This window comes from Mytilus galloprovincialis, chromosome 11 (assembly GCF_965363235.1).
Source record: "Mytilus galloprovincialis chromosome 11, xbMytGall1.hap1.1, whole genome shotgun sequence".
In the NCBI taxonomy this organism is placed as follows: Eukaryota; Metazoa; Mollusca; class Bivalvia; order Mytilida; family Mytilidae; genus Mytilus; species Mytilus galloprovincialis.
In genome coordinates, this window is record NC_134848.1 from 71,107,926 (window position 1) to 71,133,543 (window position 25,618).

General features: G+C 32.6%; 1 protein-coding gene across 1 annotated transcript; it reads right to left on the reverse strand.

Moving 5' to 3' along the window:
• Nucleotides 1-5,805: 5,805 nt before the first annotated feature.
• LOC143052741 (uncharacterized) lies at nt 5,806-24,928 on the reverse strand. The gene is made up of 9 exons (XM_076225848.1): nt 24,847-24,928; nt 18,914-20,410; nt 17,613-17,812; nt 16,767-16,964; nt 16,229-16,449; nt 15,001-15,115; nt 10,542-10,662; nt 9,341-9,456; nt 5,806-6,239 (listed from the first exon to the last, which is right to left on the reverse strand). The coding sequence occupies exons 2-9, from the start codon at nt 20,238-20,240 to the stop codon at nt 6,201-6,203; spliced, it is 2,337 nt and encodes a 778-aa protein (XP_076081963.1). The 5' UTR covers nt 20,241-20,410; nt 24,847-24,928; the 3' UTR covers nt 5,806-6,200.
• Nucleotides 24,929-25,618: the final 690 nt, after the last annotated feature.

Below are 25,618 nucleotides of genomic sequence, written 5' to 3' on the forward strand. Positions count from 1 at the left end.
ACAAACGAGACGATTTAAATTTGGAAATTTCCAATTTCCCCCAACTTAGTAGCAATGTACCAACATATTGGATATACATTTCCAAAATCATTTGAGTATTCAAGAGCTTCGACTGCTACTCAGACTTTTAATAATGTCACCAATGTCTGATCAAAACGTTGAAGCCGTTTTACGTCTCGTACTTTTATTTATAAAAAACGTCATCGGAAGATACCAATACCTTATATAAACATTCCGTATCAACTTCACAAATTGTCCTTAAGAATAGATTCCAGGTACGAAAAGTATAAGGCAACATTACAGTAGTATACCGCATTTTTTACATTTTTCTTATTTTCAGTTTGTTTTAATTATTACTATAAAAACTTTTAATTTTGCAGTTTTTGTTTCAAAGCATATTATCAATGGTGTGCCTAAGATTTAACCCTTTGCCTTTTCCTTTACTGGTGTATTACTATGACGATTTGACTTTTTATCCTGTATTAGTTTGACACACAAAGTCAAAACTTGAAAATTGTCTAAACGATACACTTAACATGCACTTGTCATCATTCAATTTATGTTATGTTTTAAGACAAAAGTTTTACTACAGGTATCGCATAAACTTAAAATTATCATTGATCCAATTCAATGCAATCAAGGTCAGATGAACCCTGCCATACAGACCTATACCTATTAAGTACACGAAGTATTGTCAACCAGTTGCTTATAATATATGAGAAACAGAAAAAACCAAGACAACACATTGTTGACCAAGAACCGTTGAAACTAGGTCAGATAGAGTTGAACAGCTGGCAATTATTCCATACACAAAATAAAGTTGACCTTTTGATTATAGTATCTGTAAAATGCACATACTCGCACAAAATTAGCATTGACCAATCAACAATGAATATGTGGTAAAGGTCAGACGAATCTGCCAGACAGAAATTTACACATTTCAATCATTTCATACAACAAGTAGAGTTGACCTACTGTGTATAGTATTTGAGAAATAGACTATGTCAACACTTAATTACTTTATAACTATGAAAAAGGGTTCAGTCAGATAAATCAAGCAAAACAGATATGAGCACCTTACAATCCTTGCAAAGATAAAATTAAGTTTTACCTACTGTTAATAGAATTTGACAACAGACCGCGCCCGGAAATTTAGAAACGATTCTGGTAAACATATCGAAACTTTAAATAAACTTATTCTAAAAGGTTACCGATTTAGCACTGTAATTAGATCTTTGAATATTGTTTTATTGGTATTAATATTGATTTTGTTATCAGCAAATTAAAAGAAAACTTAATATCATTTTTACATACATTCATGGAACTACAATCTGTTGATAACTGCATCTTGGCATTACACAATGTCATGTTTTTCACTGACTGTTTTGACGTCTTTATACTAAATCCATTGGATTTTGGATGCGTACGGATTGGTAATTTAGTCTTGAATGGGTGATTTGTTTATTAGTTGTTAGTGGCTTTGAACTAGAAGTCAGTATTCTGAGATCTGTACTTACTGTCTTTTAATTGTGGGGATGTACAAGTACCCGGCCACGTCCACTGTGTGTTTTATACTATTTGTAATGCTTTTTTTGTCATTTAATGTTTACTTATTCAGGGTTATTTCTGGTCTATATACCAGCTTTGATAAGTGTTTGGTACTACTATAAATTTCATTTCTTCGTACTATGAACATCAAAATTATTCATTTTGTAAAACTATTTCCTTTCTCCATTTACACTGTATTCCTAACAACAAAATTTAACCTGTGTATAATATTATTGTAAATGGCGGATTTTTGTTCAATGTTATTGTTGTTTTTCTGAAATTGTTTAACATTTCACAGCGGTATAATACTGTTACTTTAATTATTCATCCCTTATTTTATTGATTTTGTATTTACATTGCATCATATATCAAATTTATTCGTTCAATGTATGTTCACTTGTGTTAATATATCTTTTGATTGAGTTAAGCCATTTCAATTTATATCTTATAATGTGTCTTTCTATGTCGTGATGTTACACTTTTGTTTCAGATAAGGGTGAAGGTTTTGTACCATTAAAACGTTAAAACCCGCTGCGATTGTTTGCACCTGTCCCAAGTCAGGAATCTGATGTTCAGTAGTTGTCGTTGGTTGATGTGATTCATAAGTGTTTCTCGTTTCAAGTTTTTTATATAGATTAGACCGTTGGTTTTCCCGTTTGAATGGTTTCACACTAGTATTTTTGAGGGCCCTTTATAGCTTGCTGTTAGGTGTGAGCCAAGGCTCCGTGTTGAAGACCGTACTTTGATTTATAATGTTTTACTTTTATAAATTGTGACGTGGATGGAGATTTGTCTCATTGGCACTCATACCACATCTTCTTATAACTAGTCTAGTAAGATGTATTTTTATTTGTATCCATTTGATGAGTTACATGTAAGCCTTTTTCAACTGATTTTTATAGTTTTGTACTGTTAAACCCGCCCTGTCCCAGGTTAGGAGAGGGTTGGGATCCCGCTAGCATTATTTAACCCCGAAACATTCTGTATGGATGTGCTATCCCAAGTCAGCCTGTAATTTAGTGGTTATCGTTTGTTGCTGTGTTACATATTTGTTTTTGTTCATTTCTTTGTACATAAATTATGCCGTTAGTTTTCTCTTTTGAATTGTTTTACATTTGTAATTTCTGGACCTTTTATAGCTGACTCATATGTGGTATGGGCTTTGTTCATTGATGAAGGCCGTACAGTGACCTCAAGTTGTTAATGTCTGTGTCGTATGGTCTCTTGTGAAAAGTTTGGCATTTGCAATCACACCACATCTTCTATTTTATACAAACAGCATAAACTTAAAGTGTTCAATGAACCATGAAAAAGGACACAAAAAAGTTAGCTAATGCTGCCGGACCACTATCCTTATGTCCAGCTTTCTGTGAAGTAATCAGTAATGACTTAAATGTATGTAAAATACGTATTTTAGGTGTCAACAAGATGTTTGATATATATCTGTCTTTAAAACAAGACCTATAATACTATTCACTCGTTTGAACTTTCTGTCATTTTTTTTTCTACTGTTAATGCGTGTGGAATGCGTAATATTCTGTTTTGGGATCAATATTCTTCTGTCAGCTGTTCCATTCATGCATCCGTAGTTATTATTGTAAAAATACGGATTTCGGTCATAGCTGGTCCGGTTCCGATTCGTAGTTAGAAACGGTCAATGGCGGACAAATGCAAGAAAATTTACAAAAATAAACGATGTTTGACAAGCTATTTGGAAAGGAACATGACGTTTTTAATGCAATAAATGGAATAAACATTTACTGGAGACAACTTTTATCACGTACAAATGAAGTAACAAACTTATTTTGCCGCCAAAAGTTAGGTTGATGTACGTTTTCGAGTAACAAGCACCGGTGGTGCATGAAGTTATAACCAGATGCTCCGCAGGGCGCAGCTTTATACAACCGCAGAGGTTGAACCCTGAACGGTTGGGGCAAGTATGGACACAACATTCAAGCTGGATTCAGCTCTAAATTTGGATTGTGATTAAACAGTTGACACAGCATAGGTTTCTGACACAGAATGAATGTGGTCTAATAAACTCAAAATTTGTTTTTTGCCTTTAAGCAATTCACTATACTGTTGAATATTAATCCTCTCAAAAAATTGTTTGAAGATATTTTCTTTTTATTTATGAAATCTGAAATGAGAAAAATTGAACCCCCCACCCTCCAATTTTGTTTTCACATCCCCCTTTCCCTTATTCAAAAACTGATCTCAATTCAAATTTCTAATGGATTTTGCAACAATATCTACCCATTTAAATACATCATAAAATATTAAAATGTAAAAAAAGTGCTTGTTATCACTGAATGGTAAAGATTGTTTTAATTTATCAGTTGGTAGTTAAAGTGAATATACATTGTATATTGTATAAAACAATGATTTAAGTTGATTAAACTACTATTCTGGACAAAGAAAGATAACTCCAATTGAAAATTTCTTGCTATTGGGCAATTAGATATTTCTTGCTATTGCTCAATACTGTGCAATTGAAGATTTCTTGCTATTGCGCAATAATGTGCAATTGAAAATTTCTTGCTATTGCACAATACTGTGCAAGTTGAAGATTTATTGCTATTGCTGAATATACTGTGCAATTGAAAATGTCTTGCTATTGCACAATACTTAATATAATAATTTTGGATCCTGATTTGGACCCTTTGGACTTTAATGTAGACCAATTTGAAAACGGGAACAAAAATTAAGAATCTACATACACAATTAGATTTGGCATATCAAAGAACCCCAATTATTCAATTTTTGATGAAATCAAACAAAGTTTAATTTTGGACCCCGATTTGGACCAACTTGAAAACTGGGCCAATAATCAAAAATCTAAGTACATTTTTAGATTCAGCATATCAAAGAACCCCAAGGATTCAATTTTTGTTAAAATCAAACTAAGTTTAATTTTGGACCCTTTGAACCTTAATGTAGACCAATTTGAATACGGGACCAAACATTAAGAATCTACATACACAGTTAGATTCGGCATATCAAAGAACCCCAATTATTCAATTTTTGATGAAATCAAACAAAGTTTAATTTTGGACCCTTTGGGCCCCTTATTCCTAAACTGTTGGGACCAAAACTCCCAAAATCAATCCAAACCTTCCTTATGTGTTCATAAACCTTGTGTTTAAATTTCATTGATTTCTATTTACTTATACTAAAGTTATTGTGCGAAAACCAAGAATAATGCTTATTTGGGCCCTTTTTTGGCCCCTAATTCCTAAACAGTTGGAACCAAAACTCCCAAAATCAATCCAACCTTCCTTTTGTGATCATAAACCTTGTGTCAAAATTTCATAGATTTCTATTTACTTAAAGTGGTACCTAACACAACAGGGAGATAACTCTGTAAAATCAGCAGAACGTTTTAATGACGTTGTGTTGTTAAGGGAAAACTAAGCTTCTCAATGATCAAAATAAGTGTTTGTCAATCTGCTATATAACCAGTGTAATTTTTCTGATTAAACGGTTGGTTCAAATTTTTTTAATTTTTATATTTTTGTCAAAGGGTCATAGTCAGTACTTTGTCAAAATTTTAAGAAAATTAAACGAGCCAAATTAATTTTAGTTAAGGTGTTGGGTACCACCTTAAACTAAAGTTATAGTGTGAACCAAGAAAATGCTTATTTTGGCCCTTTTTGGCCCTGAATTCCTAAACTGTTGGGACCAAAAACTTCCAAAATCAATCCCAACCTTCCTTTTGTGATCATAAACCTTGTGTTTAAATTTCATAGATTTATATTTATTTAAACTAAAGTTATAGTGCGAAAACCAAAAGTCTTCAGACTACAACGACAATGACGACGCAGACGACGACGCCAACGTGATACCAATATACAACCAAAAATTTTCAATTTTTGCTGTCATATAAAAAGTTGTCTTTTTATTAAATAACCTGCTACACACTGTAAAGACAATGTACAACCTCTTTTCTTACAAAAATTAATCGTTTATATCTGAATTTCTTTAATTATCAATAAAAAAATGATGTTTCATCAACTTGGAAAAAATTAAAAATGTCCGATGACGAAAGCGACTGAAAGTGAGTATCATAAACAACAGGGCGGCTTGTTTTTGCTTTTGGGGGTCAGGGAAAGCGAAGTGACGGTCGGGAAAGCGACTTCTTCGCCCTAGTTGCCTGGTAGCATGAGCCCCGATAGGCATACATGGTATATAGTTTTGAGTATTTCATACATGGAATGTAATCTGTTAATTATCTTGCATTGACATTCAACTCTTACATGTCTTACTGTCATATTTATTTATATCTATTCTTCTTTATTTATGACTTGACACATTATACTATTTAATATTTTTGTGTCTCCAGGATTAAAGACAAAAGTCTCTTTACATTTTTAAACTGTCACAACTAATCAAATATAATTCATTATTGTAATAATAGTCTTTACTATTGTTTTCATAAGTCACATATAATCTTGTATTATTTTAAAATCCATTAACTCATATTTTCATAGCACTATAAGGATTATTTTCCTCCTGTGTTACATCTGTATTCTTGTTATCTTTGGTATGTCTTACAAATATACAGAATTGTTGCAGCAGAATGTGAATAGATTTTATCATTTAGTTATTCAGAGCTTTGTAACATTTCAAATTCCTTCCAATCTGTTGTCTCCTCATTCTAATGTAAATCTGCAAACTGGACAAGTTCCTGACTGAAAAGAAATACATCATATATATTTAATAACCAGATGCTCCACAGGGTGCAGCTTTATACGACCGCAGAGGTTGAACCCTGAACGGTTGGGGCAAGTATGGACACAACATTCAAGCTAGATTCAGCTCTAAATTTAGATTGTGATTAAATAGTTGACACAGCATAGGTTTCTGAATGTTGTCTAATAAACTTAAAGTTTGATTTTTGCCTTTGAGCAATTCACTATGCTGTTGAATATTAATCCTCTCAAAAAAATGTTTGAAGAAATTTTCTTTTTGTTTATGAAATCTGAAATGAGAAAAATTGAACCCCCCCCCCCCCAATTTTTGCTTCACATCCCCCTTCCCCTTATTCCAAAACTGATCTCAATTCAAATTTCTAATGGAGTTTGCAACAATAACTACTCATTTAAATACATCATAAAATATTAAAATGTAAAAAAAGTGCTTGTTATCATTGAATGGTAAAGATTGTTTTAATTTATCAGTTGGTAGTAAAAGTGAATATACATTGTATATTGTATAAAACAATGATTTAAGTTGATTCAACTACTATTCTGGACAAAGAAAGATAACTCCAATTGAAATTTTTTTGCTATTGCGCAATATTGTGCAATTAGATATTTCTTGCTATTGCTCAATACTGTGCAATTGAAAATACTTGCTATTGCACAATACTGTGCAATTGAAGATTTCTTGCTATTGCACAATACTGTGCAATTGAAAATTTCTTGCTATTGCACAATACTGTGCAATTGAAGATTTCTTGCTTGCTATTGCACAATACTGTGCAATTGAAAATTTCTTGCTATTGCACAATACTGTGCAATTGAAGATTTCTTGCTATTGCTGAATACTGTGCAATTAGATATTTCTTGCTATTGCACAATATTTAATATAATAATTTTGGATCCTGATTTGGACCAACTTGAAAACTGGGCCCATAATCAAAAATCTAAGTACATGTTTAGATTCAGCATATCAAAGAAACCCAATAATTCAATTTTTGTTAAAATCAAACTAAGTTAAATTTTGGATCCTTTGGACCTTAATGTAGACCAATTTGAAAACGCGACCAAAAATAAGAATCTACATACACAGTTAGATTTGGCATATCAAAGAACCCCAATTATTCAATTTTTGATGAAATCAAACAAATTTTAATTTGGGCCCCTTTTGGCCCTTAATTCGTTGGGACCAAAACTCCCGAAATCAATCCCAACCTTCCTTTGATAGTCATTAACCTTGTGTTTAAATTTCATAGATTTCTATTTACTTATACTAATGTTATGGTGCGAAAACCAAGAAAAATGCTTATTTGGACCCTTTCTGACCTGTAATTCCTAAACTGTTGGGACCTCAACTCCCAAAATCAATCCCAACCTTCCTTTTGTGGTCATAGACCTTATGTTAAATTTCATTGATTTCTATTTACTTATACTAAAGTTATTGTGCGAAAACCAAGAATAATGCTTATTTGGGCCCTTTTTGGCCCCTAATTCCTAAACTGTTTGGACCAAAACTCCCAAAATAAATCCCAACCTTTCTTTTGTGGAAATAAACCTTGTGTCAAAATTTCATAGATTTCTATTTACTTCAACTAAAGTTATAGTGCTAAAACCAAGAAAATGCTTATTTGGGCCTTTTTTGGCCCCTAATTCCTAAACTGTTGGGACCAAAACTCCCAAAATCAATCACAACCTTCCTTATGTGGTCATGATCATAAACCTTGCGTTTAAATTTCATAGATTTCTATTGACTTATACTAAAGTTACAGTGCAAAAACCAAAAGTATTCGGACGACGACAACGCAGACGACGACGCCAACGTGATACTAATATACGACCAAAAAGAAAAATTTTGCAGTCCTATAAAAACAGGATACAAATCCAATGAGTGTACATTGACAGGCCTATCAGACCTCATTTGCAGAGTCTGATGGAACTTTGGCATTGATGAAAACTAGAACCTAAGTCCTGTGACATGACTAGATTCAGTTGTTCTTGACTCATATTTTTGAAAAAGTATTTCAAAAGATATAAATCAAATTCTGTTCTATTTTTTTAATTCATTTTGTTCCTTGAATCAACTTAAAATGCAAAAAGATTATTAAGATTTTTTTGGGACAATTTACAATTTCATTTGGACAAGTAAGTTTTGGTATGTACTTGTCCTACTGGACAAGTTGGAAAAAAAAGTTATTGTAGAGGCCTGCTATTGCGCAATACTGTACAATTGAAAATTTCTTGCTATTGCGCAATATTGTGTGCTATTGGATATTTCTTGCTATTGCACAATACTGTGCAATTGAAAATTTCTGGAAACTAGAAAAATGCTTGTTTTTTGGCCCCAAATTCCAAAACGTTTAGGGCAATTACCCCCAAAATTCAAACCCAGCTTTCCCTTTGTGATATGGAACCTTGAAGTACAATTTCAGAAAGATCCATACACTTACACACAAGTTATTATCCTGAAACTAGAAAAATGCTTGTTTTTTGCCCCTTTTTTAAAAATATTAAGGCAATTACCCCCATAATCAATCCCCGCCTTCCCTTTGTGGTATGGTACCTTGCAGTACAATTTCAGACATATTCATACACTTGAACACAAGTTATTTGTCTGGAAACTAGAATATGCTTATTTTTTGCCCCTTTTTGGGCCCTAATTCCTAAACATTTCGGGCAATTACCCCCAAACTCAATTCCAGCTTTCCCTTTGTGATATGGAACCTTGTAGTACAATGTCAGAGAGATCCATACTCTAACACACAAGTTATTGTCTGGAAGTTACAAAAATGCTTATTTTTGGCACCTTTTTGGCCCCTAATTCCGTAACTGTTGGTACCGTAACCCCAAAAATCAATCCCAACATTTTTTTTGTGATATTGAACTTTATGGTAAAATTTCATAGATATCCATTCACTTAAACTAAAGTTATTGTGCGAAAACCAATGTTTCTACTGAATACACTTATTCCCTCTAAAAAAAAAAGTTGATTGTTAATTACTCTCTGAAATTTTCAATTTACATACACTTACATCTTGATGAGGGAAATTTAAAGATAACAAGTCCTCATTTTACTGAACTTTGAGAATACATACCTTGCTGAGCCAAGCCTTTATACAGAGAGGATGAAAATGGTGTTGGCATGGCAATGTTGTCGTAGAGTCACATTCTTCAAAGATGCACAGACAAATTGGACAGGATAAACTTTGACCTTTTAATGAAAACAAAACTGTACTACATTGTAATATATGTGAGAAACAGAACATTAAATTTTGATATAATCTGTTTTCATCATTTTCTAGATCAAATTTTTTGTCTGGAAACAATTTATTTATTTTTAAAAAGCCAGTTTTTCTGTTTGTTCAAAGGAAATCCTGGGCCCCTCCTTTTCTGGGAAAAATTTGGTTGATTATATAGGAAATCACTGAAGCATGACCATAGAGAGGGGCCCCCTCTTAGGCAGTCAGTGGGCCCCACTTATAAAAATTTCTGGATCCCCCACTGATACCCTGCTGCTGATGCTTATTTATGTGATCACAGGGGGGAATGATTGAATAAGGGGGTGCTCTGCTGCCCAAAAGTTGGTCATTTGTCCTATTTATTGACCTGGAAGACGTGGGATGCTGACATATGTGTCTCACTGTATTCTAAGTGTAGAGTGGACCACAGTGAACACAACAAAAGGTCAGAATGAAACTGATCTGGGTGTGGTGGATAAAATAAGATCATTTCAACCAAAATTCAGGAATTTTCTGAAATTTTGCAACATTTCGCTTCACCTGGACCTGCAACCGGACAAATCGTTCCCTTAGGTATATTTTAATGATAAACACGATCATTAGTTATATGCCTGTCCTTTTACACTTCTTTGGGAAGTTTTAGACCTCTGTACTGCTTGTGCCAACCAGAGGAAGACCTTTGGAAGCTGACCCCTCCTGAAAAACCGGATTTCAATTTTGAAGTTCATTTGGGCTCATGCTGTCAAATATGACAATAAATTGCCTTATGTTGAGGGAACATGCATCAATTTCTAAATACAGATCATACAGTTGACTTCTAAAAGTATGGAGAGAAATTGGAGCCAAAAAACTGTATTTTGGGTTGAGGCCATAATATTATGGGGCCCACACAGTAAGAGATAATATATCTAAAAACACTATAAGTTCATTATAATTCTTAACTAAAGGGCAACAGCGCAAACAAGACATTGTGTTTAATGAACAGGACTGGACTCATATTTTTGTTTTGTTTTGTGTGTGTCTTTTTATTAAGATTTTCAGCTTTTAAGAGACTTACTTATCTGTAGACTTGTCACTGGAGTTATTGGTAAGTTCTGTATGGTAGACTGAGCAGCAGGAGGTGGAGCCTGTTCTCCAAGTAAGTCTGGATGGACAGCAAGCATTTGTATTATAACATTCTGAAATTAAAACAGTTAAATACTTAAAATAATGAAAGATTTTATTTGGATTCTTTAAAGGAGTTGAGACTTATGATTTTAATCCTGTTGCATTATTGCTGGGAAATATTACGACATTTTAATATCAAACTACCATTGAAACAAATAACAGAACAATATTCTGCATTTGCTACCATTCTTTGCAAATTTATGCTTCATTTGAATCAGTTGTATTCTCTCTTTTTAAATATTGAAAAAGGGTAAACAGGAAATTTGTTAAACTTCAATTTCATTGCTGCAATATAGCCTTATTGTGCTGATTTGGCTTAAAGCAATCATTATCATAAGAAAATAAAAAAATTCAGTTAAGGAAAAATTACATGTGATATCTTGTTAGTATATGATATACTTTCTACACAATATTTACACAGTGTTCCAGCTAGGCCCTTTTCAGAGGGCGCGGCGCCCGCCCTTTTCCGAGTGGCGCCCTGTGCCCTTTTTACAGTTTCCAGGGCGCCCTGCCTTTTTTGAAGATCGATTGCATATTAATTTGTGTATTGATATGATACGCTAATTACTAAATTTTACCTGGGGAAAAGATTATGACTTTGTTTACCACCCCCAAGCTAATCAATGGTTACAACTGGTGTCATAATCTGTTGTTATAGGTAATCCGTTTATCGGATGGGTCATTAATGATCATCAACATTAATTCGTTCAAATAGAATCGGTCAGTCGGCAATTATCTTTGAAGAAATGTGCATACAAGTTACAACAACTTGGGCACAATTTGCGATGTTTACCGTAGTTTCATGGAAGAAACGTAATGACAAAAAGTTGGAAAACCATTATAAACTCATTGAAGACATTGTTTTACTTGTTTTCTGTAAAATAAACAGAAAATTCAGACGTATTTGTCATTGACTGCCTTCATTTTTGATACGAAAATAACAAAATCGGCCGCCATATTGTGATCATATTTACATCATATTTACGTACTGTTTATAATCCTCCAAAGAAGGAGCACACCGGAATAAAGAAAGATAACTCAATCTGATTTTTTTCCTAGCATTGAGTAACCCATTTACATATTCTAAAATGTGTCTCCATACTTCTTGCTTAAGAATATATATGTTTAGGTATTTATTTTGAGTTATGGGAAAAGTTAAAGAGGGTCTTAGTAGCAGTGTTGGTAGGGTGCCTTGGTCATCTTTTTCTGTATTCTTTATTTTTGATACTATTTTTCACTGTTGCTTTATATCCTAAAATTGTGAATTTACTGAGCACAGCTGTTTTGTGCTGTATTGCCATCAAGCACAGCAGGGGTAGAAAGGTGAAACTGGTAAAATGTGGTAGACCATAGAAACAGTATGAAACAGATCTCCTTTCAAAACATACTGCATATAAAGTTCAACTGTGCCAAGCAATGATAAAAAAACTTGTGTGACAAGCTGCTTGACAAGTTTTTCAGCCTTAAAAGTAGAAAGATAGAGTTCTATATGGGCTAAAGATGTTGTTCTTGTATAACCTGTGTTTCAACGAATAAACACAATTGTTTGATTAACATCTTTTATTAAAATATGCCCTTTTCATATTATCATATCGCGCGTTAAATGCCCTTTTTCAGGATTGGCACCCTGCCCTTTTGAAAACCTAGCTGGAACACTGTTTACACATGTCTTTAAGTTTGATTTATCCATTCAATTCAGAAAGCTGACCAGGAGTTCATTGCATTAAAAAATGAAAGGTCAAGAACCATTTGAAATTTTTCGTGAAAGGTCCTTTATTAGAAATTCAAGGATAGAATGGTAGGTCCTTGACTTTTGTAATTTCAAAAATAATTCCCCTCCTTGAAAAGACAGGTCCCAGACCTCGGGCTCACACTATTTTGAACCACTGGCTTTCCAATCCTACAATATGGAGTGGAGACATAAAGCCAGAGCTCAATATATCAAAAATCAATTCTTTATTAGTGTAAAATAAGGTGTTAAGAAGACTCGCAGGTACAAAAATTTCAGCAAAAAATTACACATTTTTTTTTTTATTACAAATTTTATTTATTACACTATTAGTTATTACTTAATGATATGGTACAATCAAAGAGCTGAATAGCTCTGAGGGGAAAGACGGCCCTTGTTTCTATTTCTTTTTTTTTGGGGGGGGGTATCTTTTGATAGTCTTCATATAAAGAATGGAAAAAAAAGAACAACTAGAACATGTGGAAGGTTGACACTATTGGAATCAATTGTTGTTTAATGTAATTTCGTTTCTTTAGTTTAGAATTCAATTTAGACCAATGGAAGAGATCTGCATCTTCTAAATCTAAACATTCAATTAAAGTTGATAGTTAATTATCTAAAATTCAACTAGTTGAATTCTGTCATTTAACAACAACTACAATTATTTTTGAAATCTTAATAGTGTACAACTGAACTGCAGGCTAGGGCCATTTTCCACTTTTTGTGACAGTACTCTTAAGATTTTTAATTTTTTTCTTAATTAATTAAGAAAGTTAGGACTGAAAAATCTATTCAGTTTTAAATTTCCATTGATAAAGTTCCCAGTTACATCTCTCATCACAGGGATACAGGTACTAATAAAAATAACAATATGATTGATGTAAACTGTGTGAAGCTTGTTTCCAAATCCTACATTTTGAAATATTTGTAAAATTTCATGAATACATAGGTTTAAACTACAACATTTGTAATTTTTTTTGTTACTATTACAATGATTATGTTGGTACACAAGATTTAGTTTAATGGAAGACTACTTATCATATACTAAATGTCACATTTTAAGTGTTTATTTTAGTGGATAATTAGCTCATAAATTGAGGTGCTCCTGAATTGGAGGAAGATTCTCAAAACAGAGTTTTACAGAAAAAATGGAAAAGATCGTTTCTCTCCCCAATCTCATGTAGGCCCTCGGACTTTTGGTTACTATGAAAGTTGTTGACCTACAAATTAAAGGATTGCATGTTGATGTTTGAATCATCTACAGCAACCATCATTATGTTTAAATTTAACAAATACTATTTTTTAATAAGTGCACAATCTTTGAGAATGATTTAAATAACCAGTGGAGGATATCCCTGCTTATGCGTAGTGTGGCATTCCAACAATGACGTCACTATAAAATATAATGTAGGTCAGTGATATTGTTGGCTTTTTTCAAAACTACCTCTACCCTTTTTTATTGGGAAAATATGTGTCATTTTCATCAAATTGGGAAATTTAAAATAAACCATGAATATGACTGAAACTTCAATTTACAGACCCATTTTCAAGAGTCAAACCCTGCTTTAAAATAAGACCCTGTGATGATACATAAATAGACCCTCAAATGTGCACACATAGTCATTTTAGGTAAGAAATTGTTTAAATGAGTGTTTTTCAGTTTGAATTCATGCACAATTACTACTAAGACTGCACTGTTTGGGAAAAAAGTTGTCTTTTTGGGAATAATTTTAAGCCAGTTTTTTTCAAAATTGGGATTCTTCTCCAGGGGAAAAAGCCTTTATTCTCCGCTAATTTAAGGCAAACAATATCACTGTAGGTTGGATATATTTAGAATATCTCGTCATACTGACTTTTCCGGATTGTAAAAGAAACGTAAATAGTGTAAAGGAGAGCTCAATATACGATAATTTCGAGAGAAACAGAAGGGAAATGTGTAAAAAAGTGTTTAAAGTCAATTTATTCATTTGTGTCTCCCCATCTCATCATTCTCAGTAAGATTTGTTGGGGGGTTTTCCACACTATAAAAACAAAATGAATGATGTGAGGGAATGTCACTCTGGTCAACCCCATTGGGGATTGACGGCTTGAAGCCGTCTTCCCCAAAAATACTTTTAAAATGTTTTTATCATTGAAAAAGCTCCAAATTATCTCCCTTTGGTGGATAAATGCAATTTTTTGGAATTAAAATTGAAATATCTTTTTTAAAACATCGGTGTCCTATTTTTTTTATTATTGTTTTCAAATAAGCTGTACATAAACTAAATAATTGTAAAATTTAAGCGATTTCTGTAATTATTTTAAAAGTCTTATTTTGTTTCGATATTACCTCTATTTCTCCTATTAAATCAACAGAAAAAGATGACATTAACAAAAAGGTATGCTTCTTTCGGAGGCAGATTGTTATCTTATCAGTTATAACTTTAGTTCATATATACTTATACATTGTTATAAAACACATTCTTATAGCAACACACTAAGGGTTACATATTTATAGTTTAACATCAAAAGCCTGACCGCTCAGTTTTCGTTACAATATGATAAAGTTCATTTATAAAAAATATAGGGAAATCCTAACTAAAAAAAAAAATTGATTTATACCCGCGAGCCCCCTTATTACCTCAAACATTAGCTCTAGTTCACTTCTTCTGTCATTCATCAGCAGATCTAGGGGAGATAACTCTTCAATGTTTATTGTAAACATACTGTCATCTTCATCTTCTCTATCAGACATCCTACAAACAGACAAATAATATAATAGGGGAGATAACTCTTCAATGTTTATAGTAAACATACTGTCATCTTCATCTACTCTATCAGACATCCTATAAACAGACAAATAAATAATCAAATTAATAAGTTGCATATTTTTCACTGAACTAGTTCACATTTTTGTTTAGGGACTAATTGAAGCCTGTCTCCTGGTGAGGGATTTTGCGCTGTGTTGAAGACCCATTGTTGGCATTAGGCTGTTTTTCTGCACTTAAGTCAGTTTGTCATCTCTTTAGACATATTTCCCTTCTTAAATTCATTTCATAGACCTGTATTTTTAATTTTATTTTTCTTCCAAACTTTTCATCTGACCTTCAAATTAACCCCTTAACGGGGATGAGTTAAGCATATACTAGCTGTGTTCAACTATTCACAAAGAAAAGAAAAGTCAATATTGAACGTAACTGATTCGATCAAGTCCATACATTATTAAATGTTTATTTTAGACTTTTTGTTATTAGTATATATTATTCATTTTACATACTTTATAAATAAATACGGGGAATTTAATTGATGAACATGAATTTAACAGTTAAAGCCCTCTAAGTTTCCAGGGAAAAAATGGGTTGAAATTCGGGAAATTTGCCCAAATTAAAAAAATCAAGAATGTGTCCTCAGTACACGAATGCCCCACTCGCACTATCATTTCTATGTTCAGTGGACTGTGAAATTGGGGTAAAATCTCTAATTTGGCATTAAAATTAGAAAGATCATATCATAGGGAACATGTGTACCAAGTTTGAAGTCGATTCGACTTCAACTTCATCAAAAACTACCTTGACCAAAAACTTTAACCTGAAGCGGGACAGACGGACGAACGAACGAACGAACAGACGGACGGACGAACGAACGGACGCACAGACCAGAAAACATAATGCCCCTCTACTATCGTAGGTGGGGCATAAAAATCTATTTGTGTAAATGTTTGCCAGTGTTTGATATTTTTTTGGGATATATTTTAAAAGTATGATCTGGTTAAACCTAATATTTATCTTTTATAGTATTTATTTTTTTCCTATGCATTTATGCCTTTCCTTCTATTAGTTCTGTCAATCTTAGTTTATTGGTGTACATACCAAAAGTTAAAGCCATAATCTGTATTTTCCACAGTTGAGAGTATATTCTGTTCAGAACTTTCATGACTGTTTCTATCTTCAGCAACTTCTTCATTGCTATGACAACCATCTCCATCTAGACTGGAGCCTACACAGAACTGACAGTCACATTCAAATTCATCGTCAGCCTCTCCTCCATCAGAACCATTTTCTTCATCTTTAGTTTGATTAGTATCAGCTGTCTGCAAAATATATCAAAATCTAAACTCACAAGTAGTGAGGTTATTGGACACAAGCCTGAATCTGATGTGTGAACACAAATTGACATATAAAAATTTGAAATATCAAAATTGACAATAGATTTTGTGCATGTTTAAACAAGACAGCAAACTAACATGACTAACAAGAACATAAAAATCAAATGTCATCTAGAGGTAAAATTCCATATATTTTTACAAGTTTAAGCTGTTGTTGTATACATGCTGAATCTGTTATTTTGCCTTATTTAATAATGAGTATATGCTAAAAATTGTTGCTTAACATAGTATTATACACTTACTGTTCCAAGCTGCCTACTGATATCCCAATCATCCTGGTCACTAAGTAAAAGATTATTGATCATATCAATCTTCTCCAGATTAGTGAGTAAATCTGTTAGGGTCTCTTCTTCAGTCATATTCTCTGTGCTCTGATCTACTACCAGTTGTCTCCCTTGAAAAGACTCTTCATCCTCACTGTCAGGTAGTTGTTCTGTTTCCTTTTCAAGTAGATAAAAATAAAATTGGAAGATAATCATGATTGTAGTTCTTCAAACTCTACCAGTATGTGAAAAATTCCAACAGATCTATGGTTTGGATTAATTAAATTGATATATAAACATGTGTATGTGTATATGTAAGAGTCTGTCATCTGGCAAAAGAAGAAGAAAGGGAGATAATTAATGTTAACCTTAATATACAATAACACTTTTTTGAATATCTATAAATGATCTGTAAGAATTATATATGATGCATGTATAAATGTCATACACAATACACTTAATAAATGTCATGCATGTGTTCAGGTCATATCTTTTTTTTTTTATAAATCATTTACATTTTATAAATCATTTACATTTTATGAATCATTTACATTTTATAAATCATTTACATTACTTACATTTGTAGCTGTAAGTTCTCTAATTTGAAAAGTTTTACATTTTTTATAGCTAACTTCAATAAAGTATATCATGTATATGGTATGGGTTTTTCACATTGTCATGATTGTTTAGAGGTGTAGAGTGCCCTATAATTATTTGATCAAATATTTTTCTCAAACTAAATAATCAAGACATTTTATGAAGGATACTCTGAATTTTATTGGTATCCCAATTTTGTAATTTCTATGTATACCATTGTATACGAACCTGATATTCAATTCTATTAATCTGATCATTTCTAACATCAGTACTTCCTTCTTGACCAAGACGTTGTGCAATACTGTTCTTTAACCTGTCAGAGAGATAGGGCATCGCAAAATTTAAACCAGGAATGGAACTAGGAGCTGGTGGTAGACTGTCATCATCAGATATATGTATTTTATCTGTAGATTCTTCAGAAAGATTTTCTGAAAATAACATAAATTTCAAATACATTGTACATGTAGTAACAAGTAAATGTTATAATCATTGTTATACATTGTACATTTATTTCAAATCAATTTGTTGTTTCTCTAATCAGTTTCTACTACATTCATGATGTTCATGATGTTATAATCTATTTTCTCTAATTTCTGTGCTATTTTCACATTTCCTGACCATGCTGACCAGTGTGAGAAAAATGTCTCTCCTCACTAGTGAAACATCTGTTCTCGGCAAATGATTGGTTGAAATTTAATTGTGACGCTATATTTTCTTTTTATCTTCTGAATTTTCTAACTATGATGTCTTGAAAAAAGGCGCCCATGCCTGATGACGTCACATCAAAAGTACACAACTTTCCTCAAATCTTTGAAAAGGAAGGATAAAAACCATAAGAGAAACAGATTCCACCACTGTAACTCTTGTATAACGATATTTCCCCACTCTCGACAGTTGAATTTTAATCATTTAAAAAGCTTGGCAAGCCTCACGCTTTCAATAATAAAATTTAACAGTCTCGAGTGGAGAAATATCGTAAAACACTTGTTGCAGAGTAGGAATCTACATTTAGTATGCAAAAACAAAATGTAATTGATTATTTTATAAATATAGGTTGAGCCCTCACAAATATATGTAAAACCCTGCAACATTCAGGAGCCAATAATTCAGTGGTTGTCATTTGTTTATATGTTCATGTCTGTCATTTGTTTTTTTTTTGTCATTTGTTTTCTTATAAATTCGGCTGTTTAATTTCTCTAAATTCAACAATTGTTTCATATTTTTCATGTTGGGCAGATATTTGTTTCATTGGCAATCATACACAATTTCCTTATTTTTACATATATATTATAGATGTTTTGTAAACAATATTTTTTTACATGAACATGTACATGATCCTAATGATTTTTGGTAAAAAAAAAATACAATGTTCAAGTACCTTAATTCCTCAACAAACTTTATATTCAGGATCAGCAAGTCAGAGGTGAAATAAAGGTCAATCTAGCCCAATAAACAGATTCATACAGAATTCTAACCTTGAGTATGTTGAGTGTAGGCAACTTACTATTTTTTCATCTTTAATTACATACCCAAGCTCATTCTGGCTAAGCTAGAGAGGAACCCTGAGGGACTGTAGTCTATGGCTGACTCTAGATATTCAATATTATATCCTTCTGTCACAACAGGACTTTCTTCAGGAAGAGAATGTTTCATGCTTGAATGATCAACTTTTCCATATGTTGATAAAGAATCAGAACGCAACGGATAAGAAGTCAATCTATGATTTTCTCTCTTTGATGGATTTTTTTTGTCAGAAAGGGAAAATCTTTCTCTTTTATGAATCATGTCATCATTTTTAATATTTAATTTATCTGAATTCTTTGACACAGAATTTCTACTGTAATCATTACTTGTTCTCTCAGATGATTTGTCAACATATGACGTTTTAGAACTATTTCTGAAAATACCTAAATTGCATTCTGATCGACATTTTCTACAAAATAAATCAGTATCTTGATACTTTTTGTTGATTGTTATTTCAGAATGACATCTTTTACAAAAAAATATATCAGATTCATTCTGGATTCCATTATTACCAGACTGATTAGTTTCAACAGCTGCTTTATCAGTCAGACATTTATTAACAGGAATTTTACTTCTTTTAAAAGGTTTATTAAATCTTTCAGTTCTATTAAGTTTATGGTTTTCACTATGGTCGAGTAACAGTTTGGAATGATCTGAACAGAAATTATCTTCATCTTGACCTAGGAATGCATAAAAATTGCTTGTGTTCTGGTCTCCCTCCATTTTCTTACATGCATGACAATTATTTATCATATCACAATTATCACATTGACTACTACAGCAATCACAGGTGCTTTCTATCAGGTCCACACTCTGACACCAATCAGACTGGTCTGTATCAGTGGTACAGATTCTACTGGAATGTAGGGATAAATAATCATCAGTGAGCAAACCATTAGCAGTACAACATTCACCATAGACATATTTTTCCTCTTTATGACAAATCTTGTCCTGATGTAAACATTTACGAGCCATTGAAATTCTATTATTGTTTTGAACTTCTGTAGTGCAATTAGCAGAACAATCAGTCAGTCTTTTGTCTATATTGGATGTGTGTTTTGACATTGAGGATTTTTTTACGTAATTATTTTTAGTATGCTGACCAGTCTTGACTTTATTTAATAATTCCTCATCTGTTGAACTATCTGATTGTTTTGCATCTAAACAATTTAGATATCTTCTGACTGCCAGCCCTGATTTTTTCCATCGTGATAGCAGGGAGTCTTTTCTTTTAATAGAACTAATGCAATTTCTTGGTCTTTTTAATTCCTCACTGCTAGCAGAAGAACTGCCTGAACTTATAATTATACCATCTGGTGTTTCCATGGCCATTATCAAAACAGTTTGTTTAGTGTACTTGATTAACTATTTATTTTCTATCAATTTTCATTTTTTTAAGCTATTAAAAGCTCGAAGTTTTCCTCGTTATTCTGCATTTACCGTTCGACAGTAATATACACAAACATTGTACATGAAAATTCTTAGTTCTGCATTCAGTTGTTCTGTGAAAAAAATAAAAAGTTCATTAAACAAACATGACAACATATTTGCATTCAGGTATCGCAGATCAAATTTATTCCTTCATAGTGTGTAAATTTATGTTTTTTGATTGAGTTGAGCCTTCCAATTGATATTTTATCATGTGTTTTTCTATGTTGTAATGTTATACTATTGTTTCAGAAAAAGGGAGAAGGTTTGGTACTATTAAAAGGTTTAATCCCGCTGCAAATGTTTGCACCTGTCCTAAGTCAGGAATCTGATGTACAGTCATTACAGTCATACAGTAGTTGTCGTTTGTTTATTTGTCTGTAATTTATACGTGTTTCTTGTTTGTTTGTTTTTTTATATAGATTAGATTTTTGTTTTTCCCGTTTGAATGGTTTTACACTAGTAATTTTGGGGCCCTTTATAGCTTGTTGTTCGGTGTGAGCCAAGGCTCCGTGTTGAACACCTATAATTGTTTACTTTTATAAATTGTTATTTGGATGGAGAGTTGTTTCATTGGCACTCATACCACATCTTCCTACAAACATTGACAAAATGTCCTATATCTATGACAATCTGTAGTAAAAAATGACCCACTGAGACCATGCAGAAAGACTAAATTTACATTTTACTATCATGACATGCATCACTAGCATGAATAATAGTATGATAGTCTTAAGCTTTCTGAATTCTTCATTGAATAAAAAATATATACACTCTTCCGTACATGTATATATTTTACTATTTGTTTTGCTGTGCTTTTGTTCATGTTGTTTATTCCACATTGCATGGCTAATCATGTTTGACTCAACCTCATTTGTGGGCCTTTCTCAATTCAGGAACTTCTACCCTGTGTTACTCTTGTTTGTTTTTTGTTCATTTGAATGTTTTAGAGGAAAGCCGTCCATTTGCTGAGCCAGAATAGATTATTTTTTTGGAGCCAGATGAAGCTTGCCTCTGGCTTCACGATTTTCCTCACTGTGTTGACCTCGGTGGCCTTGGGTCTGTTTGGTATTGGGTCTGTTTGCCCTGGGTGCATTTACCTTGGGTCCCTTTGCTCTAAGTTTGTTTGCCCAGAGACATTTTGTAGTCTGTTTGCCCTGGGTTCATTCTCACTACATGTTCATGTGTTTTTAGTAATAAATATTATTAAGTATTTTAAAAGTTTTATAAACTCAAAATGAAAATTATTCAGATATAATAATTTATTTGGTATAAACATGATAAAAAACGATACTCACTGATTGTTGTGATAACATGAATAATGTGCTTTAACATGTTTAATGGATCAATGATCATAATAAAATCAACATTTTGTTTTGATAAAGTAGTCAGCTTTGAATGAGTAAATACAAGAATATCAGAATGTCAATGAATGTACAAATTCTAAAACATGAAAAGGTTTATAAGTTCATTCATTATTATACTGCATACAACATGTACAACTCAACTGACTACAATGGACTAGCATTATTAAACTTTTTAATAAATATCAATAAAATGATAAAAATAAATACATTATACATGTTATATTCCCACATTCTACAGTCAGGGGTGCTACTTAAACAAGTGATTTCATGATCACCTATTTTAGTGATTTTTTAAATTCAGTTATCACCTATTTAAGTGATTTTGGTGTTTCCTTTGATCTTCAAATGCTTCATGTAATTTCATTGATTTTCCATATTTTCACAAGCTTTTCTATAATTTCTACATCATTGTACAAACAAAATGTAAATAAATTATCCCTTTATCTTTGGATATCAATTTCACCAGTGCGCTTGGGCAGTAAGTTAGTGCGCTAAAGCTTTTAAAAGTACCCTTGGGAATTGTTCTGTAATCAAATATTCATTAACTACTCTTTCTATCAGACAAAGGTCAACAATATTAGGTGACCTGATTGGTTTTCTTTAGAGTTAGAATGATTTATTTCAAGGATATGTCCTGATCTACAAATTAATCCATTTTTTGCATATTCAAATAAACTGTAAAAACTGACAGGCTTATCAAGCAAAAGACAATTTATGTATTTACATAGTTGTTTATATGTGTTTTTTTCAATAGAATTCTTGTCTTTTTACCCCAAAAATAATCAAGCTTGTGGAAAAAATATCCAAAAAATGTTATAAACACTTATCATGCTTATTGAAGTGATTACATTTTAACTTCTCAAATTACTTTTTAAAGTGATTTTGAAAAGTGTGTGAAAATTTTTAATAGGAGTGATTTTGAAATCACTTGTTTAAGTAGTACCCTTGACTGCTCTACTTTTCAATTCATAGAAAAATATTTATTTGGTTGCAGCAATACAACTATTCTTGGAATTTTTTAACAAACTTTTAATGCTCTAGATCTGTTCAAATTAAAAACATGAGGGAGATTGACCCCTGGGCAAATGGGTATTTGGGCAAACAGATACTTCTAACACGTCTAAACCAACAGGAATAAGGGCGAACAGACACAGATTATGTCTGTTTTCTGCTCTTTTGTCAGGTTGTTATAATACAATGTACTGGTACTTTTCAATTTGACACATTTCCCATTTCTTGATACTTTCCTTTAGCATTAAGGGCAAATGTTTAGTTACAAATACCAGTATATCATGTACATGTAAAATTCAATATATATGAGGGAAAAAGAATGACAATAGTTTAGGATTTCTTACTGCATGTACATTTGAATTTTCACAGACTACAGTGCTTATATTTGTTTATAGCTCTATAGGCACAATAAAGGGAGAAGAATAACAAAAATAATGAACTTCAAGGAAACTTCAAAAACAAGTCATTTATCAAATGGCAAAACCAAAATCTCAAACACATCAAACAAATCGAAATAAACTGTCAAATATATTCCTGATTTCTTATTCATCTGACAGTTGAATAAAAATAGGGTGCGAGCGGACCACAACCACAGGGTGAACTTGTGAGGTGCAAACTATACCAAATAATAGACAACTTTCGAGTTTGATGCATTTCCATCAAAAACTCTGGTTTTAGTGAACATCATTTAGGGGCATTGTCACTTCGGTTCCAATGTTAAGCAAGTGGTTGAAAAACTATAATGCTATATTGCACGAATTATTTGGCAAATTAAATACTCATAATATAATTGACAATCAGCGCTGCTGTCATAAGGGAATAGTGATTAAGTACTTACAAAATAAACTTTATTTCTAGTTTATCCTGCACAATGACAATCATTAAGACGCTTGATGAACGGTAATAGTGCAGGGATAGAGGCATCCCCTTTATCTTGTAAATGACGTCATAAAGGCATGGATAATTGACGAGTTTTTTCCAATGACGAATGACTCGAAAGTGGTCTATTATGACGTCTTGGAAGGCTATTTTATTTTTTTTGCTTTAACCATGTAACCAAGTGAAGCATTCTGTTAGCAAAATGGTAAGGCGTCAAAGAAAAAAATATTATAGCCTTTCAAAACGTCATAATTATTTGGACTAGGGTGAACATGGTGAAAAAAAACCTGAAGGTTGAAATGTGTTATGGAGCCCTGACCTGTGAGACGAAAGGGACTTCACTACATATATCTGACCTGTAGTCAAGTCCTTTTGGTGGCCAACACTATTCTCCCTCTATCAGTCTATAAATGTAGCTACAGCATGTACATTACAGTGTGAATAAAACAGTGAATGGTTTATACTGCAGTCATGACAGTATACTGGAGATTAAAATTTGATTTCTAATATGACGTGCTTATTTAGCTTTGGGTACAAAGCCATGTTCTAATAGAATAGAACATGGGCTGCACGTGATTGACGTCACAATTGAAATGGCAACGTCAGATGAATTTTGAACAACGCCAGAGATCAAAATGGACATGTGTGTTGGTGTTGCTCGCTAGGACAAAACATTCTAAAAGTAAGTTTAAATGTTTCTGTTCTTTTTTATTGATAAACTGTTGATTTTTCTATAGGGTTTTGGTTCACCAAATCAAAATGGCGACATTTCGAGCCTAGAGAGCTACTATCAACTATAGGTCCGCTTCATAGTACAAAAGTTCAAAATATTCCTATTAGAATCGAAATAATTCTATCATGCCATGCTCTATGCTCATTTTAACATGGGTATGCATTATATTTGTAAACATTTAATACCTTGCTAACACTCGGTATTAAGATATTAACAAATATAATGCCTACCCATGTTAAAATGAGCATAGAGCATGGCATGAAAGAATTGTTTCTTAATTAAAGAATGAACTGTAACAATTATCCTGGTGTCATAATGCCTTAATGGGGATTAGGACATAATATTTTTGAGGTATATGGATACTTGATCTGTTGATTTGTGATGTCTCAATTTTTTACACATTATTATCACCAAACAGCCGGGCACTGCAGGTGTCCAGAGTGATAATTTGTAGGGATACGTTATTTTGAATATATTTGTGTTTAAATTAATCATAAAGTAAAGTTCATTTCAAACTTACAACTGAACTATGAACTCATCTATCAAACTAATTATTATGAAGTTACACAGAACTGTCAATTTTTACCATTCAACGGTTCAAGGGAAATAACTTCACTAAAATTGGAAGTAAGACAACTCGTCCCTTTAAATAGTCGTCTTAGACCAACCCGCCCCATTGCAGAGTCGCCCTCTTCTTCTTCTTTATGTAAATCCCCCCAACGTTGGAGCGCACACAGCTAGCTGTGTTACCTAAACAGATTAGTTTTTAAAAATGTTAACATATTCACAAGTTATTCCAAATTGTAATGAAATCCTCCACCAGAACGTTGCACATGCACAAAATTTATTTACAGAAATGTACATGAAGTTCGTATTTGCTTGCATATATATATGAGTCCTGCCTCCAGGTTAGGGAAATCGTATTTACAAATATTTCAACGTAATTATAATGGAATAGTTGAAATTCCGTATGCTATTTGACTAATAAAGAACCTCATCTCTGACGAATCTCGGCTCAAGTAAAATAAATCGATTGGTGACTGTACATACATGCCGTACACACCGTGTTGAATTTCCCCTGAACTTGAAATGATTGGGCAGTGGCTATTTTGCCGGCTCCGTCAAAATAGCCTCTTAGGTGCTATTTAACCAGGCCCTGGCAAAAAAAGCCTCCTTAGCGCATTTTACCGACTTCAGCAAAATAACGATTTATATAGAGCACTAGTATTTTACCGGTCTTAATTCAGATTTTCAGTACATTAAATTAGAATAGAACAAATATAGAAATGTGC